Below are 18,840 nucleotides of genomic sequence, written 5' to 3'. Positions count from 1 at the left end.
TAGTGATGGGGGGGGCAAATGCCCCCCCTTAGCAATGCCTCTGTTAACTACCAAACTAAGTACTTTAACTACAAAACTAGCTACCTTAACTACAAAACAACCTTAATTAATAACTTAGTTCAACAAGTCTATGCCATCTTCTGGGCATAAGCATAATGCCTCAGGATCATACCATAATGCCTCAGGATCATAAAATAACATAATGCCTCAGGATCATAAAAATAATGCCTCAGGACCACTTTCTATTAACGTTTAGCTTCTCTGCTGTCAGATAAGTCGAGCCAGTCATACAGTCAAACAATCCGTTAGCTTCGTTGCATTTAAGAGTTTTTCACTCCTACGATCCTTAATCATGTGCTCGCGGGGGGTGCACATTCTTCGTCTGGCAAACCACAGCTGGCTGCTGGTGATATTTCCCTGGCAGTTAGCGAGGCCAGGCTTTAAGTATCTGACTGACTGTATGTGTGCTTTTCATCTTTATATTGCCATCATTGATTTTAATTCTAGAATTGCATAGAATCGCAAACGCATAAAATCGTGTCCCGTTCCGTAAAGTCCCGTTCCCCGAAAGCCGTAAAATTGCATGCTATCATAAACCGCATGTAAGAACTACTGGGTACAATCAGTGTGATACCATGACTGTTTTCTAGTCGTATCTGTGCAGTTAATTCGACAGTTTCATACCGTGAGAATGTCCTGTTGTTATCGCAGATGTTTCCTTTGGAGCAGCGGCGGAGGAAGTAGTTGATATGAGGGGGGGCTCCGCTGAGCTGACCCAGACTTATTTCTATAGTTTGGTAAGGTGAGACCAAAAAAAAAAAAAAAAAAAAAAAAAGGTCACAACCAACTCACAAGAACTTTCCACCTCACCAGCTACCATTTCTAGCTGATAAACTACATAAAAATCCTTACATAGCTCGCTACACACTGACTACTTTATTAGAGTGACTGCTCTATTAGAGTATCTCGATCTTTATCACGGTTTTCAGCCCCACTCCAAGAAAGATAATTTCGTGTGATATCATTCTGAGGGGGGGCTAAGCCCCCCCTCAGCAGACCTAGGGGGGGCTTTAGCCCCCTAGCCCCCCCCTTTCCGCCGCCTATGCTTTGGAGACAGAAATCTACCGATGTCGAAGGGTGGAGCAGGATATACGAACATTTGTTAAAGCTTCCGCAAGAACAATTGAATGAAACTCTAGACGAAACTAACAAGGATGGTGATGGTTATACCTACATCACATACAAGACACTTACTGTTCAGGTTAAAGGCAAGATCATCGTGGATGATGTTTTAAACACTTTAGCAAAGTGGGAAGTAAGTATGTAGCTATAGCTCTAACTATTAATTTTTATTAAAGCAGCTATAGTGTAAGCAGCTAGGAACAGAGAAAGTGATGTGTTTAAGCAGCTATACTGTTTGTAGACTATATTTTCAGGTGACTGAATAACATAACGCTTTGTGCTTCTATTGCCAATGCGTTGTTTTTCGTTGTTTTCATAGTGTGACGTTAAGCGGGAGGTGGGAGGGAGTCTGAAGTTAGCGTCATTCTGACGTTAAGCGTACCAAAATCAGTTTGGAGATGCCCGTACTGTATAACTAGCTACCTTACAGGCATCTCCAAACTGCTTTTGGTACACTTAATGTCAGAATGATGCTAACTTCAGACTCCCTCCCCCTCCTTAACGTCACACTATGAAAACAATACATTGGCAATAGAAACACAAAGCGTTATGTTATTCAGTAACCTGAAAATATAGTCTACAAACAGTATAGCTGCTTAAACACATCGCTTTCTCTGTTCCTAGCTGTTTACACTATAACTACTTTAATAAAAATTAATAATGTCATTGGCTGATCCCCCCTCCCCTTAACGTCATTATGGTTAAGCGTACCAAAATCAGTTTGGTAGTGTTGTTTTAGTACAGCAAATTCATTTTAGTTTAGTTCTAGTTCCATAGCCCCCTACAGTTTTAGTTAGTTTTAGTTCTAATGCCCCAATTCCACCATAGTTTTAGTTAGTTTTAGTTCTGGTACCCCATATTTCTGTAATTTTAGTTAGTATTTTAGTTTGTGTTAGTTTTAGTGTTAGATATCTTCACATATACTAACCTTGGTAGCATGCCCTAGACTTTCAGAAACTTTAGATTTGGTGTTTTGATAGATTTTCCCCATTTTATATCAATGAGGCAAACTGTACCGAGAATCCAATTCTTCAATTAATGCACAAAATTCACTGTTATCTACTAAATTCAGTGGTACATTGTTAGCACCTATAAAGGTTGCAAGATGAAATGTATAATAGCCTTATGTTTATTGTTGTTAGGGCTGCACAATTTAGATCCTAAACTATGTATTGGCAAGGAGGACTGTTTTAACTGGCTAGAAGAACCTCTCCTTTCTTTTTCCTTTGTCTTTTCAATTTCAGCTGCTTCAAAATATTTATAAGCATCAGTATGGCATGTCTTCAAATGCTTCTTCAAGTTTATAGAATATTGTCCTTTAAATTCTTTATATACCACAAATCAAACCATCAGTACTTTTCACAGTACACACACTTTTGTCCTTGATCTTATCGTACCTGAAGTTTCCACACTCCACTTGACTTAGGCCTTCCACCTGGTTCAGTACAACTTCCACTTGCCATTGTGCACAAATGAGCAAAAGGTCTAATAGAATTGTGCTTAAATAACCTAAATCAGCAGAATTAATGCTGAATAACAATGTTTTATGGTAGCATTTGCAGGCATCACCATCTTCAAAGAAAAGTGTTAAGTGGTTATAGTGTACAATACCCTTTTATGTAGGATTGCTTGAGAAAACTTTTAGTTAGTTCTAGTTCTTGTCCTAAAAGTTTTAAAGGTTTTGGTTTAGTTCTAGTTTTTGAACCAAAACTTGAATGAATTTTAGTTTAGTTTTAGAACTAAAATAGTCCACAATTTTAGTTTACACTAGAACTAGAATTAAATTGCTGCACTAAAACTAGATTTAGTTCTAGTTCCTTAGAACTAAAACAACACTACAGTTTGGAGATTCCCTCTTAATTTGTGACCAAATTTGCAAATAACTCCATAAAATATGTTAGTGCATTTTTAGAATTCCATTTTCTTTATCTAGATAGCCAAAATTGTAGTCAACCAAAGTTTAAGCTCTAGCTAGAAGCCATGTTACAGTGCTACTAAGTAGTGGCAGATACAGGAGGAGGGGGCGGGTGTTGCATTGGTTTACTGAAAATAAGGCACGTGCCCAAAGTCAGTTTAACAGGGCGGGACAGGCAGGTGAAGATTAGCAGCCAAGTGCATAAATTACGTTTGCTCTATGTATAGCTAATAACCTAGTTAATTGCTGATGTCATTCTGCATGCACCATCTTTTATCAGAGTCGGAAGGCAACCTGTCCATATGCAATAAGCACCTCTAAAATATTACAGCTTCAATGATTTAAACATAATGATTTGTAAGATGCTCCCGGTGACTGCCACCACCTGCTGCGCATACTAACAATGACTTTATTTGAGTGGCTCAATAAATTAAAATACAGTAATCCATTGAACACAGAGACTGAGGTCAGTTTGAAGCTGCCACTATCATGAGTCTTCTCTAAGACTTCCCTTCATGTGATCCACACTTCCAGATATTCTTGGATCCAACTGTCCGGACTCCACACTTCCCTCCTCCTTTTTTGGCTGATCCTTTGGGAGATGCCACTTCATTAAATCGTGCTGGTGGGCAGATTACTCGTCCTCTTCTAGTGACTGTGACGTTTGTAGACTGTTGCTGTGTTTCACTCACTACTGACTGATCTGTAGAGTTGGGTCTAGTTGTCTTCCTGATTTGTCTCCTTCTCCAGGATCTACGTATATATACCATGACCGATCCACGGTACTTCTTCAGATAACTGTCTGTCACACTTGGCCAACCTCTGTAAAGAGACAATCAGTTTCTCAGAATCAGGATCATTAACCTTCTGCATGATGGCATTAGTAGAGGTGACATCTAACACTCGACAAGGTCCTCTGTAAGTGCGGTCCAAACGGAACTTGGGTTCAACTTTCATCATTATAAGATCTGCACACACTATAGGAAATTCCTTACTGCTCTTGTCATAGTGATGCTTTTGGTTCTGCTGAGCCTTAACAATGCATTTCTGTGCAAGCGGTCTAGCCTGTTTTGGCTCCTTAAATAACTCCTTAGCATACTGAGACTCTACTGCTGGCAATGACATTGCTGGCTGATAAAAGTCCATACTGATAGGAACCCTAGGGTCTCGACCATACAACAATGAAAAAGGTGTCTCACCTGTAAATGAATCAGGTGCAGTTCGATATGCTAACAGGACAGGTCCCAACAGTTCATCCCAGTCTTTGCCTCCTTTGGTAACAACCTTAGATAGCATCTGCTTCAGACTCTACTGCTGGCAATGACATTGCTGGCTGATAAAAGTCCATACTGATAGGAACCCTAGAGTCTCGACCATACAACAATGAAAAAGGTGTCTCACCTGTAAATGAATCAGGTGCAGTTCGATATGCTAACAGGACAGGTCCCAACAGTTCATCCCAGTCTTTGCCTCCTTTGGTAACAACCTTAGATAGCATCTGCTTCAATGTTTTGTTAAATCTATCAACGAGCACATCTGTCTGTGGGTGTGCTCCTGAAGTCGGTAACTGGGTCAAACCAAATATCTTGGCAGTCTCCTGCAATACATTACTCATAAACTCAGCTGCCCTGTCATGGATATTACGGTTAGGCACACCATGTTTACATGCAAAATCAGTTAAACACTTAGCTATTGTCTGAGCTGATCTGTCCTTCACAGCATAGACTTCAGGCCACTTCATTAAGTACTCTTGGAACACAAGAGCATACTTGTTTCCACTCCGGCTCAGATCCATTTCTTTAAAGTCCATTCCTACAACTTCAAAAGGACCTGACACAGGAATATTCTTCAATGGTGGCTTGGATCGTCCACCTTGACCCTGAACAGAAGCACGTACAATACTAGATGCATATTTCTTATATACATACATCTCCCATCATGCCTGGCCAGTAGTACAACAGATCAAGCTTCTTTTTCAACTTTTTAGCTGAGAAATGGCCAGCAAATATAGCATCATGATTCTCATCTAGGACTTGCTGTCTCAAATGTTGAGGTACCACTATCCTTCTTCAATCAGGCACATCTGAACTCTCATAATACAATATTCCATCAACAAGGTAATAACCTTTCTTTCCCAAGTTGACAACTTGGACAGCTTGTTTTGGATCCTCTGGTAAAATCTTGTCCTGCAGGTAAGCAATAAGCCTCTTTAACTCTTCATCTTTCCTCTGTTCATTTTGCACTTTGATCAACACATCATCTGATCCATCTGTAACACTCACTAAACATACGTTAGCCATTTCAGTTGGTGATCGTGATAACGCATCAGCAGCTGCCCGGCTTAAACTGTAACTCAATTGTTAGGAAGAAATCTAGAAAACCTGAGATACCAACGTGCCAATAATACTTTTGTTAGGCTTTTCAGGTGAGTCAGAAAAGCAGATACTAAAGCTTGATGGTCTGTAAAAACGGTGACTTTGTTTCCTAATAAGTATACTTCAAAGTGTTCTACTCCAAAAACTTATGCTGCCACCTCTAATTGAGTGGAAGCATACTTTTCTCTGCATCATTGGTCTGTCTGCTGGCATAAGCTATAGGATGTCTCAGTTTATCCTCACCTTCTTGCTCTAAAATAGCCCCAAACCTTGCTTCACTAGCATCTGTCCACAAGAAGAACAGTTTAGACATATCTGGGTGCTAAAGTACTGGAGTGGTGATTAGTAACTTCTTAAGCCTCTGAAATGCCTGCTCACACTGAGGCGTCCAATCAAAAGCAACCCATCCTCCACTGCTCTTATCTCTTCTGGTCAATGCTGTGAGAGGTCTGGCAATAGCTGCTAAATTAGGAATGTGTCTCCTATAAAAGTTAACAAGACCAAGAAATTGTTTAACAGACTTACAGCACTTTGGTTGTGGGAACTCCTGAACAGCTCGAATCTTCAGACTGTTTGGTTTCACTCCTTTTGGTGACAGAGTAAATCCCAGATATTCTATCTCCTGTTGAGCAAACTTACACTTGCTGGGTTTCAGTCTCAGTCCAACCTCATCCAGGCGACACAATACTTTCCTCACTTGAGCTATATGCTCCTCCATTGTAGCAGAAACCACTAAAATGTCATCTGAATATATAGACACAAAGTTCCATTCATCACCACAAAACAACTTGTTCATAAGTCGTTGAAGTGTAGCTGGGGTGTTGGTGAGCCCAAATGGCATATGACAGTAGTGAAACAAACTAAGGTGACAAGTAAATGTCTTACACTTGCTATCCTCAGCCATCTGAACTTGATGATAACCTTTCATCAAGTCTAAGGAAGTAAACCACTTTCCTTTACAATTTCCAACAGCATCAATGAGTTCATCTATCCTTGGTATCGGATATCTGTCAGCAATTGTATCTCTGTTAAGTGCACAATAGTCTACACATATCCTCAAATTCCCATCCTTCTTGCGCACTGGAACTAAACCAGAAGCTTACGGACTGTTTAACGGTTCAATGCACTTTGTCTGCAGTAGCTTCCTCAACTCTTCTTCTAGTTCAGCTCTTAGAGAGTATGGCAATCTTCTAGGGTAGTACAGGTTGGTTTGGCTTACCCTGTGTCAATCACATGTTCTACTAGTCCAGTCTGACCTAGTTCCTCATCTGTAAGAGCAAATATGTGATGCAATGACAACAAGCATTCAAAGAGAGACATTCTCTCCTCTTCAGCACAATTATTACCCACATCTAACTGCCTCTGTAACTCTTCTCTTCTGACTTTCCCATCACTAGTTGTCTGAGTAGAATCCACTCTACATAATCTAGGTACATCACTGGTGTTTGTCCACAATGGATCTTGCTCCTCAACTAGAGATACTTCTTCTAATCTCCCAACAACAATTCCTTTCTCTAGTACAACTGGTTCCCGAGTCCAATTGGTAAGGGGTACACTAAAAGCCTTCTTACCATTCATAATTCATCAGGGAAGTCACATAACCTTTCCTTCATAAGGTCATCAGAAGGAGACAACACACCAGTTTGCATTGTATTAAAGTAACCTAATCAGACAAACTTACATCTGTTGTTTGTGTTTGATATGGGCCAAGTCGTAATGATTGTTGTAGGGTAACACAAAACATTGATTCCTGCTCAGCCTCAGCTTTACTTTCTATAGTGACACTGCTGTGCCATCTATGTGTGTTACAGTGAGTCCTAAACTGGTTAAGGTATTAGTGCCCAAGATAACACTACAGTTTCTCACCTCTCCCTGCCAAATTGGCTTACTGGAGTCGAGCACTGTTCTAAAGACCTGTTCAATAAATAAAGAATATTGATATTTTATTGACAGCAATATCAGTAATTAGAAGTAACAAAAAATAGTCAATTTAGTCCAATCTTCTGCTAGCTGCTGTATCTTCAGCCTGGCTGTACTGAGTCCTATCCTCTATTCTGCAACAACAACAAAAGCCTTTACTCAAAGAACTATTCAAACAACACTCTTACCACTGGCTATAGACAGACTGAATTCCTGTTAAAAAGATCCTGTTATCCTATCTGTTGACCTGTCATTGACATCACTTTTGTAGATTCTAGGTAATTTTATAAGGTTTCATCTACACATGTTGATGACTCAGTTTCTGTAAACAATTTAATGTTACCCTTTTCTTCATCCTCCCCCTCATTGTCATGATCCACATGACAAGTTTTTAGGTTAAATTACAACTTTAAAGTTAATTGACACATACTGAATTTATCGATTAATGTTCCATAATTTTGGTCACTTTAATACTTACGTATATGTAAATATTCTTAATCCAGCTCTAGTGGGCAGACCTTTACAATAGGCTTTATGTACTGTTTGTCCCCAACCTGTAGCTTGAGTGATCGAACATGTTGGTCTTTACCACGATACACTTCCAATACTCTTCCAAGAGGCCACTGACCACCAGGGGTATCTGAGGACACTAGCAACACTGTATCTCCAGGCTTGACATCTGTTTTACTGATCACGAGGGGTATCTGAGGACACTAGCAACACTGTATCTCCAGGCTTGACATCTGTTTTTAACCTGAACCACTTCTGTTTAGGACTTAAGCTGGGTATCCACTCTTGGAGCCACCTATTCCAAAAATGTCTCACTAATTCTTGTATCCGCCGCCAACGTTTCTTAGGATTAAATCCCACTTCATCGATTACCTCTGGAGCAAATTGTCCTCCAACTTGGCCATGTAAAAAATGGTTTGGCGTGAGGGGAATGTTGTCCTTAACACTGGCTGACTGATAGGTCAGTGGTCGTGAATTGATTAGTGCTTCTGCTCCACAAAATGCTGTCATCAGCTCTTCATCATTTACCTCAGCATTTTTCAAAATTGCTGTGATGGCTCTCTTTGCTGATTTTATCATAATTTCAAAGACACCTCCAAAATGTGGAGCGTAAGGTGGATTAAATGTCCACTTAATTCCCTTATCAGCTACAGCTGCTTTAGTTTTTGGATCCTTGTACAACTCACTCAATTCCTTATTAGCTGCCACAAAATTTGTTCCATTATCTGACAGCATTTCCTCTGGGATACCTCTTCTATTAATCATTCTGCTTAAAGCATTTACAAAAGAGTCCACATCTAAACCATATGCCATTTCTAAATGTATGGGTCTGGAAGCCAAACAAGTAAACAAATACAAATACCTGTTTTGTCGTGGCCTTCCTCTTCCTTGCATTGTCATGAATGGTCCCCCAAAATCAACAGCTGTCTTGGTAAAGGCTCGTAATGATGTAGTAAGTCTGTTTTGTGGTAACGGTGCCATAATCTGTTGAGCTACCTTAGTTTTTCTCCTTTTACAAATGGCGCACTCTCTTTCCCACTCTATAATTTCTTCTCATGCAGAAATGATCCAAAATCTAGTGGACAATAAAGATAAAGTTTGATTTGTACCAGCACAATGATTCCCTAGTTCATGATGGTGCTTGACTATGAGCTCCATTACCTAATTCTTGCGAGGCAGAATTACGGGATACCTTATATCATATGAAAGGAACTCTGCATATGTCAATCGTCAATCTGACCTCATCACACCTTCACTATCCAGTTTTGGGCAGAGTCCTAGTAACTTGCTGCTTGTGGGCAATTGTTTATGATTCGCCAAAGACAAATACTCTTCCTTAAACACTTTCCTTTGCATCTCTTTGATTATGTAATGCTCAGCGTCTGACATCTCTTCTGCACTTAACTCTACTTGATCTAACTTACTCTCTTTTCTACAGTTGTTTATAAATCTCAAAATCCAAGACACAACTCTAGTCAGCCTTCTCCAACTTGAGAATCTGTTTGGCTGTAGCCTCCCAGTGCACACACCATCATTCAATAGTGTAGCAGTAGATGATAAATGCGTAGCAATACATGTACTTGGATTCTTACGTATAGCATATTTTCTCTTCAATTCTGTCATATCATTATCTGAATTGAATACCATGTTAAGCTGCAGCCAATTGCTCTGACTGTCGGACAAAAATGCTGGTCCTTCCCACCAGGCTCTCAACTCTGATATCTCTTCCAATGTAGTACCTCTTGTTAAATAGTCAGCAGGATTTTCTTTCGTGGGTACATATCTCCACTTATCTGGACTAACAGATGCTTGAATTTCTCCAATCCAGTTTGCTACAAATGGCTTAAATTGTCGGCTGTGCCCTTTTATCCACCACAACACACTGGTACTGTCTGTCCAGAACGTTATAAACTGTTTGTCAATATTCAATGCTTCTGCCACAGATAAAGCCAATCTCTTCCTTGTCACTGCCCCAATTAATTCTAAACGGAGAATGCTTGTTGACTGTAAAGGAGCCACTTTGGTTTTAGATGTTACAAATGAGACTGATACCTTTCCATCACTGTATTCTGATTTCATGTAAATAACTGCTCCATAAGCATCCTGAGATGCATCAACAAACACATGTAATGAAACAGATACAACATTTCTACTTAACTGAAGGCTTCTAGGAACCTTGATCTTAGTCAACATAGTTAACTCACTAAACCACGATATCACCTTGGATGACAACTCATCAGGTAGGGTGTCGTCCCAATCTAAACCACAAATCCAAATTTCCTGCATCAAAATCTTGGCTCTGATAATATATGGAGACAAAAATCCAAGGGGATCAAAAAGGGTCGCCATTAACTTTAGAAAACTTCTTTTAGTTGGTATAATTACCCTGTCATTGACCTGTGACTTAAAAGTAAACACATCATCATTACCTAGCCACAAAACACCCAAAGTTTTTACTGGTAAAGATTTATCACTGTCCAAATTCATTTCAGATGCTCTGCACTGTGTAGGAATACTTTCCAACACCTTCGGAGAATTTGACAACCATTTGTGAGTGTGCATGCCTGCCTTATCCCACAATTCAGACAATCCCTTATAAAGCTCAATCCCTTCTGTTTCACTACTTACTGAGTCCATACTATCATCCATGTATGTTGATTTTAATATAACTTCTGCCGCTCTAGGATACTGTTTTTCATAAACCCTTGCATGATGCTGAGAGACAAGTTGGGCTAAAAAAGGTGATGAGTTTATCCCAAACACTAAGAGATTAAATTGGTATTCAGTTGGTTTCTTCTTAACATCCATGTCTCTCCATAAAAATTGATGATATGGCCTATCCTTAGGATACAATTCTACTCTTAAATACATTTCTGCGATGTCGCAAGCCAAAGCAATGGGATACCTTCTGAACCAGAGTAAAACATTAAACAAGTCATTCTGTAATTTGGGACCTTGGTGTATAACATCATTTAGGGCAACATTATTGTACTTAGCTGAAGCATCAAATACTATTCGTACCTTTGTGGTTGATCGATCCTTCTTCACAACAGGAAAGTGAGGTAAGTACCATCTCACTGCTTGGTTATCCTCCATTAAAGGTACCTTTGTCACATATCCCTTTTCAAGATGGTTACCAATTATCTTCTTGTATTCTTCAGCAATTTCTGGTTCTCTAAACAATCGTCTCTCCAGGTTGTATAGTCTCTTCTCTGCCATCTCGTAATTGTTTGGTAAGTTAATAAATTCTTCCTTCCAAGGAATAACGACTCTATAACAACCATTGTTGTAGGCTATAGATGTTTCTGTCATATTTAAAACCAGATTATCCTCAGCTTTCAATATTGGAAATTCTTCTGTCCCACTAGTATCAACTTCCCAAAACTTTTGTAACATCAAATTTACCTTTTCAGGATCTGTCTGACCTACAGAAAAGGTACAAGCAAAGTTATTACTCAGTTTTGTTTGTTTATTGTCATCCATGGCACCGATGCATGTCCAACCTAATGGGATAAGACGTGCCACTGGTTGGCCAGGTGCTCCACGAATATCTTTGAATGAAAAATGGAGGTCTGCACAATCAAGGCCAATCAACAAATCCACTGTTGGTCATGATCCTAGTTTAGGAAATTCCAAATGTTGTAAATGAGCCCATTTTGCAGCACATGATTTCCAATCAATGGCCTTCAACTCCCCAGTAACTCTGTCTGCTGTAAGGGCAGTAATTGTCACAGTAGCTCTTCCATCCAAACTTTCAATAGTACATTCCACAGGAGATGCTTCAACATGACCATTTAATACGCTAACATTAACCTTTTGTAACTGTCCTTGTAGACCAAGTTCTGCTGCAACATCTGAGTTGATGTAAGTTTTTGTACTAACATCATCCAATAATGCGTTCACCTTAATCTTTCTATTACCATTTCCCAAATACACTGGAATTGTCCTCAGAGCAATGGTACTTGGATTTGTTGTAATTGTGATGTATGATTCGTTTTGACTTGGGTCACTAGTAGCTTTTGCCTCCCCCTCATTTGGAGCACAAATCGTCTTCTCACTGACCACATCATGTTTACTCAGTAACTGTAATTCTTCCTTCCCATGTACCACTCCTTTATTTTGACTACTGGAACGAGGACCTCGATCTTTGTGTAGTAATCTATGATGAACTTCTATGCAGTTGTCAATTCCACATATTCTTGTTCGGTTACAATACTGTCCCAAGTGGCCATCGCCTAAACAACGGAAGCACAATTTACACTGTTTAGCACAGTCCCACCTGTTCTGTAAATCGATCTGTTTAAAGTCAGGACATGCCCATGCTCCATGGGGTTTACTGCACACCCTACAGACTCTTGAACTCCGTCTGTCTTCACTAGTAACCTGCTTGACATTGGATTTACCAAAGAAACTATACGGTACATCTTTCTTAAATTTCTTAACTTCATACCTTCCTGATTTAACTGTGGAAAATCCATGGACTGCTTCCAGGGCTTTTGTTTGAAACTCTACTTCCTGGATAACCCAATCTCTCAAACTTTCAACTGACTCTCGTTTGTGGTTTTCAAATATCCACCTATGATAACCTGATAACATTGTTGTGGGTAGCTTCTTCTGTAATTTCAAATATAACAGGCCATCATTAAGTTCTTCAAAGCGATTGGCTTCCTTTAGGTTAACAATGGTAACATCTAATAAATCTGCAAACTTTTCTATATCTCTGTGACTGCCTGGATTAATAGGCCTGAAGTTATCCACTTCTTCCGAATACAAAGCTATTTGGCGATGCTGTCCTCCGAACTTTCTTTCTAGCCTCTCCTTAGCAGTGTGGTATGCTGTTGCCGAATGTCCCAAACTATCAATGGCCTTTAGTGCCTCCCCTGCCAGACACTGCCTCAACTGTAGCAGTTTGTACTCTGGTGTAGCAGGAGCATTGTCCACACAAGCTGTAAATGCAGCTTTCCAATTTTGATAAGTCCTTTTGTCACCTGAAAAAACTGGATTGTTACTCTTTTTGCTGTTTCCACAAATCTAACCCAATAAGCCCGGGGTCTGTACAATTATTCTGACTAACATTACTCACGGAAACTGACTCAGGACAGCTCTCTTGTGGTGGCTGGTGATCTGGAGGAGCTTCTTGTTGAGGTAGCCCAGGTTCCTTTCTATTTGACTGTTGTCTATCTTCTTTTTGTTGTTGTAATCTATTTAGGAACTTGTCATACCTCCTTGGTGTGCTTAGTGAATCCAAGACTTCCTGCACTCGATTCTACGCATTGCTATATTCTATTTCAATCTTTTCTATTTCATCACTAAGCTTGCCTGCACTCTTACTATCTTTGTCTAACTTGTACCTATCATATAACCTCTCCATAACATTCATAGCACATCCTAAAGCTACATCTAACTCCTCACAAATACCTTTTATTTCTACACTGTCTGTATCCTCTCTCTGAATCACTGTCAATAAACACCTTCTAACCTTTGTAAACCCTGTCTTTGCTGTTGCCTTTTCCCTCTTTAAGTCACTTACTGTTTGTTCAAGCTGTGTGGTCTGAAATCCTCCATCAGAAAGGCCATTCTCTGGCAGTAAAGAAGCTTCTTGTTGTTGACCTTTTTCCTGACCTTCACTCATCCTTAACCATCCTCTGCTACCAGAAAGTTCCTTGTTCTAAAGACCTGTTCAATAAATAAAGAATATTGATATTTTATTGACAGCAATATCAGTAATTAGAAGTAACAAAAAATAGTCACTTTAGTCCAATCTTCTGCTAGCTGCTGTATCTTCAGCCTGGCTGTACTGAGTCCTATCCTCTATTCTGCAACAACAACAAAAGCCTTTTACTCAAAGAACTATTCAAACAACACTCTTACCACTGGCTATAGACAGACTGAATTCCTGTTAAAAAGGTCCTTTTATCCTATCTGTTGACCTGTCATATGACATCACTTTTGTAGATTCTAGGTCATTTTATAAGGTTTCATCTACACATGTTGATGACTCAGTTTCTGTAAACAATTTAATGTTATCCTTTTCTTCAAGCACATAGCAAGGAATTAGTTCACTTGCTCCTGTCTCCTCTATCTCAATTGGCAATGACACTAGAGCTATTGCTCCCAAAGGTTTAACGCTTGCTCCAATAGGCTGCACATCAAGAGAGAGATTATGAGCATGACATTGCTCCTTGGACCACCCTAGTTTCTCTCTTATCATTGGCAGTAACTCTTTCCTTGCCAATGTAACTTGGGCTCCATGGTCCAATAAACCTCTTGTTGGCACACTACCAACAATAATGTCTACCTTATATGTTGGCCCTCTAGAACTCACTTGACACTTGCCAACAGTAGCATCCATGATAAACACACCATGAAACCATGGATCTACAGGAGTATCGTCAGTTTCTATAGTTACCCTTTTACTAGACTTCCTGACACATCTTTGCCAGGTGTGCCTTCTGATTACTATTAAAACATTTAACCCTTCTCAAACTCATTTCAGTAGTAGAAATACTTGCAACCTGTTCTTGCTTTCTTTGTGACATCTGTCCCACTTTGGGACTTGGATAATTCTGGAATTTGACACTTACTCCAGTGAAGCACTTCTTGGAGGTCTGTTGTGATGTCCGTCTTGCCCTTTCCTGTAACACAGCTTCAGCTCTTAGGAGTCTATGGAGTGACTCCTGTACAGATCCATCAGTGATCTCTTTTACCTCCTTCTGTAATTCTACTGGCACCTTATTCCAGAGTATCGACTCAAATGTTTCATCAGTCAGTTTCCATGGTGCTATGCGTTCATAATCATGCATTGCATCTAACAAGCCCTGGGCTGAACCAAATTGCTCATAACGTAATTCATGGCATCGCTGGTAGGCTGTACGGGGATCCAAATAGATGCCATACTGGCCACGGTAAACTTCAACAAATCTTTTCCAAGATGCCTTATCATTGTCTTTCAATGATCGTTGCCAGGTAGCCTTAGCTGGACCACTAAGAAACCATAAGAACTAACGGGATGATGATGAAACAGTGCTTCGAAACGTCCCTGTGCTTTTATCACACCAAGTGCTTCTGTATTTTTACCCTGTGTTGTTTATAAAGGTCACACACGAAAGCGTCAAGCCCTCACGTGCTAACTAGCATTGCATTATTATGATGTAGCAAATCCCAATTCACAGCCAATTCATATTCAAACCACCTGTGGAGGTGGAGTCGTGTAATCCACTTTCAATTCGATTTGCCTTAATGCGCATTCCGTGTGGATACAAGTAATTCGAATCAATGTGCATTCAATTTGCATTATTTTTGTCATGTGGACATGCCTTTGAATTATGGCGGAACTCTTTAATAGAGTATTCACTACATTTCTGCTAATGAATTTTTAGTTTTATCATGCCTGTTACATTTAAGTAAGCTTTGTGTCATTTTGTAACCTTTTAAAACCTTGCAATGCATGCAGAGTACTTTTGAAACTTTAAAAAACATGCTGTTGGATTGACTTTCAGATGGAAGGAACTGCATCCAGTGGTGCTTACTTTAAAGTGCATTATATCTACTTTGCTTGGGTTAGCATTGTTGCAATTTCCAGCTACACACCAATTTTCTAATGGTTATGTAACCAACTCAACAGTGTATCATTTCAAAGTCGGCATAACAATGCATAATTGAAACCACAGTTCCACCTTAGGTATTGTTGCATAATTGTGACACCTCCAATTTAGTCATTTACCTTTATAAGTTGTTAACTTGGTATTTTTACTTACTTGAGATAGCCACTTGCCTTTGGGTATACACCGTTGTATTGATAAGTATGCAGTAGGTGAAACTATAGTTATACGACTCCTAATAAGGATTGGAAATGGTGTCACATACCAGAAATAGGTTTGTTTCGAATGTTATTGGTAGTTTCCATAATTTGTATTGTACGCTAACTTAATTTGCCCCTAATGAAGTTTTAAAGGTTTTACGAGAATGATTTAGAATCTAAGAGTGAAATGTGCTACCATCCTACTAGCTTTGTTTCACAGCTTTGGCATTAGATTAAAGCTTGAAAAACAAATGGTTATACTAGACAGCATGCAGCTGTGCAGAGTTAGGAGAAGAGAAACACAACGGTACAACAACACCTAGCCAAGTTGTAACCAAGGAAAATATGCAGCATTTAAACAGGAGGTGTGGCTTGCAAAGCATACTGTATAATTCTAATGACCAAAAGGGTTCTAAAAAGCTATGTATCATTGATACCAGAAGGTGTACACAGCTGCTACAGGAACAGAAGCATACTATGGTGTAGAAGTGATACCGAAACAGCACAATATGATGCATTTCTCTGTGAGAAAGGCCATTCAGAGACTTCCACCAAAGCAACCTGCGTCACTCAACCTTGGAGAACTTTCATATTCTACTAAACCTACACTGATAGTCTACAGTAAAAAGAAATGTTAGTCTTTTCATGCTCTTCAAAGCAGTAACAAGCAAAACGCACCTCATATTTCACCAGTGTACAGGTAGTATACTAGGCATCTGATGCTGTTTCCATTCCCTCATATATTTATGGTGAAACATATTTACTTACCACAAAGCATACAAAGGTTGCTGAGACCCAATAACTAACCCTGAAGTTACTCTCATTACATTAAAAAAACTTGCAGCTGCAGTTTCAAGATAGTTCAGGTTGCTAGATGACCTCAAAAATTCAATTGTGTCATTTTCTCTTTAAAAATAATGTATGAGGAGCTTCAGAGAAAAACGTACCTTTTTAAGTTTTAAAGCACTGTGCATGCCAAAGTAGCTAATTCACAAATCTCCCATATGGGTGCATCTGACACCTAAAATATTTAATGATCAAATTGCAAACTTTATATTGCAAATCTACTTGTTGATAGTTTTAAGCCATTCTCAATACCTTAAATTAAAAGCAAATTCTTGAAATATTTTCAAAACTGCAGCCTGTTCTTATTAGCAACCCAATCAATTATTTCATGCACACCCATATGGGATTTTCCAACACTTTTGGACCTAAAATTAATACCTTATTAAGTGGAGTTTGATAACGTTCACCTATACTTTTGAAAATGGATGTATATTGTAGGGTTAACAGACACTGCGAGTTACTAAATCATAGCATGATGGTTAGAGCAACAGTTTGCATTGAACTAACTAGGCACTTGCCAATTATGTCAGGTTAATTTTGCGCATACGGTGTCTAAAACATTTACCACAGATATGAGATATTGAAACATTTTACATAATGACCACCATACATTGATTGTACCATTCATGGAAACAATGCTGCTCCCTGTTATTATTTTAAAAACTTGAAAAAGTAAAATACACATTACAGATAATTATAGCAAGGGGAATCTGTGATCAATTCTACCCATGTTTACATCAAAATAGTAGGCTTATAATACGACAAGACTTGATGCTTTCATTGCCAAAGTCTACTCTAGTTAGACCGACTGCCTGGACTGGATTACCACCATGCACTGGAAGCTTTCATAGCACGTAAATATGAATGTACATGCTGTGGTAAAGGTTTATGTGTGCTTTGAAGTGTGTCTATTCCGCTTTAACTCGAAGGGGGGGGGCAAAGTGTATACCCTAGGTAAGTAGCTGGCTTATTTTGTACTTTAACTGAGCACTTCCAGTAGCATCTGGTGTGAATGATTCTTGTAGCTACTCTCAAAGCATAACTACGTATTCAAGACGTTGCCTTAGTTCACCTTGTTATTGTCGAAAAATGTGAAACAGGATTACATCCATATCTATTTTTTTGCATCACACATTAAAGCTGTGTTTCAGAGTTTTCTAGTGTGGTACAGTAGTAATCAGTATGATGTTTGCTATATTTGTGGGAAACAATTATATAATGTGGTTCCTGATATCACATGGTGTAATGTCATGCACTGTGATCGGAATAAAATTCCTAAAGGCCTTCATCTTACACAATATGATTACTCAAGTACTACCACACAAATTCGAGTGCAAATTCTGAATGATAGATAAAGTTGCCAAGGCCATCATAGTTTACTTTAGGAAAGTTTAGTAATTGAATCAATTACATTAAAGGTTATTATAAAATGATCTCAATGAATTGGAATGGGAGGTTCATTATTAATTACAATATTCTCCAGAACATTAGTTAGTCAGATTGAGGATATTGCCAACAATGTGTGTAGGCTCTTGAGATCAAATGTGACAACACAAAAGTAATTTTGAAGAGATGGGGAACTAACCAGAGAAGTCTATAGTTCCAGTTGATGTCAATCACCTAGCAAAACTAGGTTGCCAGAAATGCTATTCCCAATAATCAGCAGATTCATAGAGAGGAATGTATGCTAAATAGTTGACAGTTGGAGATGTAAATCCTACATTAACTTTTAGTACTTCAACTCTAGGAGGAGTTGGTAATAGTACTGGAAAAGATTTAGAAGACTTAATAACAAGCATTAATGACTAATACTCCTCCTTCTCCTCAAGGACCACAGTCATTATGTGCTACATGCAGTGTAAGTCTCAAACATTTTGTCCAATAGCCAGTCTTTATAACACTGGGAATCTAGAATATACATACACATGTAGTTCCGAGAGACATTGATATTGTTCACAATGCTACCTATGTTTATCCAACAATCATGGTCTTGTATGGTACCTACCGTACATGCGTTGTATATATACGTATGTACCAATGCATCACTGAAGGCTTCCCTGACTACCAACTAGGGATGTGCCAATTTTGCCGACAATTTTTTTGGAAAAATCCTTTGGTAAAAGCAAAGAGCAAAATGCTGGAAAAATTGGAGGAAATAGGAAAAATAGGCACCAAGGAATGGCAACTTAGCACATTTTGTATGAAAAAGATTGAGATACTCTAATAGAACAGTCACGCATAGTATTAGGACAACACATGCTCATAGGAAATGGTGACTTAAGATTGAGATA

General features: G+C 39.0%; 1 protein-coding gene across 1 annotated transcript in view; it reads left to right on the top strand.

Annotated features, from left to right (window-relative positions):
- Positions 1–1,102: 1,102 nt before the first annotated feature.
- Positions 1,103–18,840, top strand: part of LOC136248141 (uncharacterized) — a 32,647-nt gene continuing 14,909 nt past the window's right edge. The window contains exon 1 of the mRNA XM_066039956.1: positions 1,103–1,315. Within this exon, the coding sequence (XP_065896028.1) occupies positions 1,103–1,315 (213 nt within the window). The remainder of the gene's footprint in view (positions 1,316–18,840) is intronic.

The sequence above is a fragment of the Dysidea avara genome, chromosome 2, assembly GCF_963678975.1.
Source record: "Dysidea avara chromosome 2, odDysAvar1.4, whole genome shotgun sequence".
In the NCBI taxonomy this organism is placed as follows: domain Eukaryota; kingdom Metazoa; phylum Porifera; class Demospongiae; order Dictyoceratida; family Dysideidae; genus Dysidea; species Dysidea avara.
This window is presented reverse-complemented; position numbering and strand designations above follow the sequence as displayed.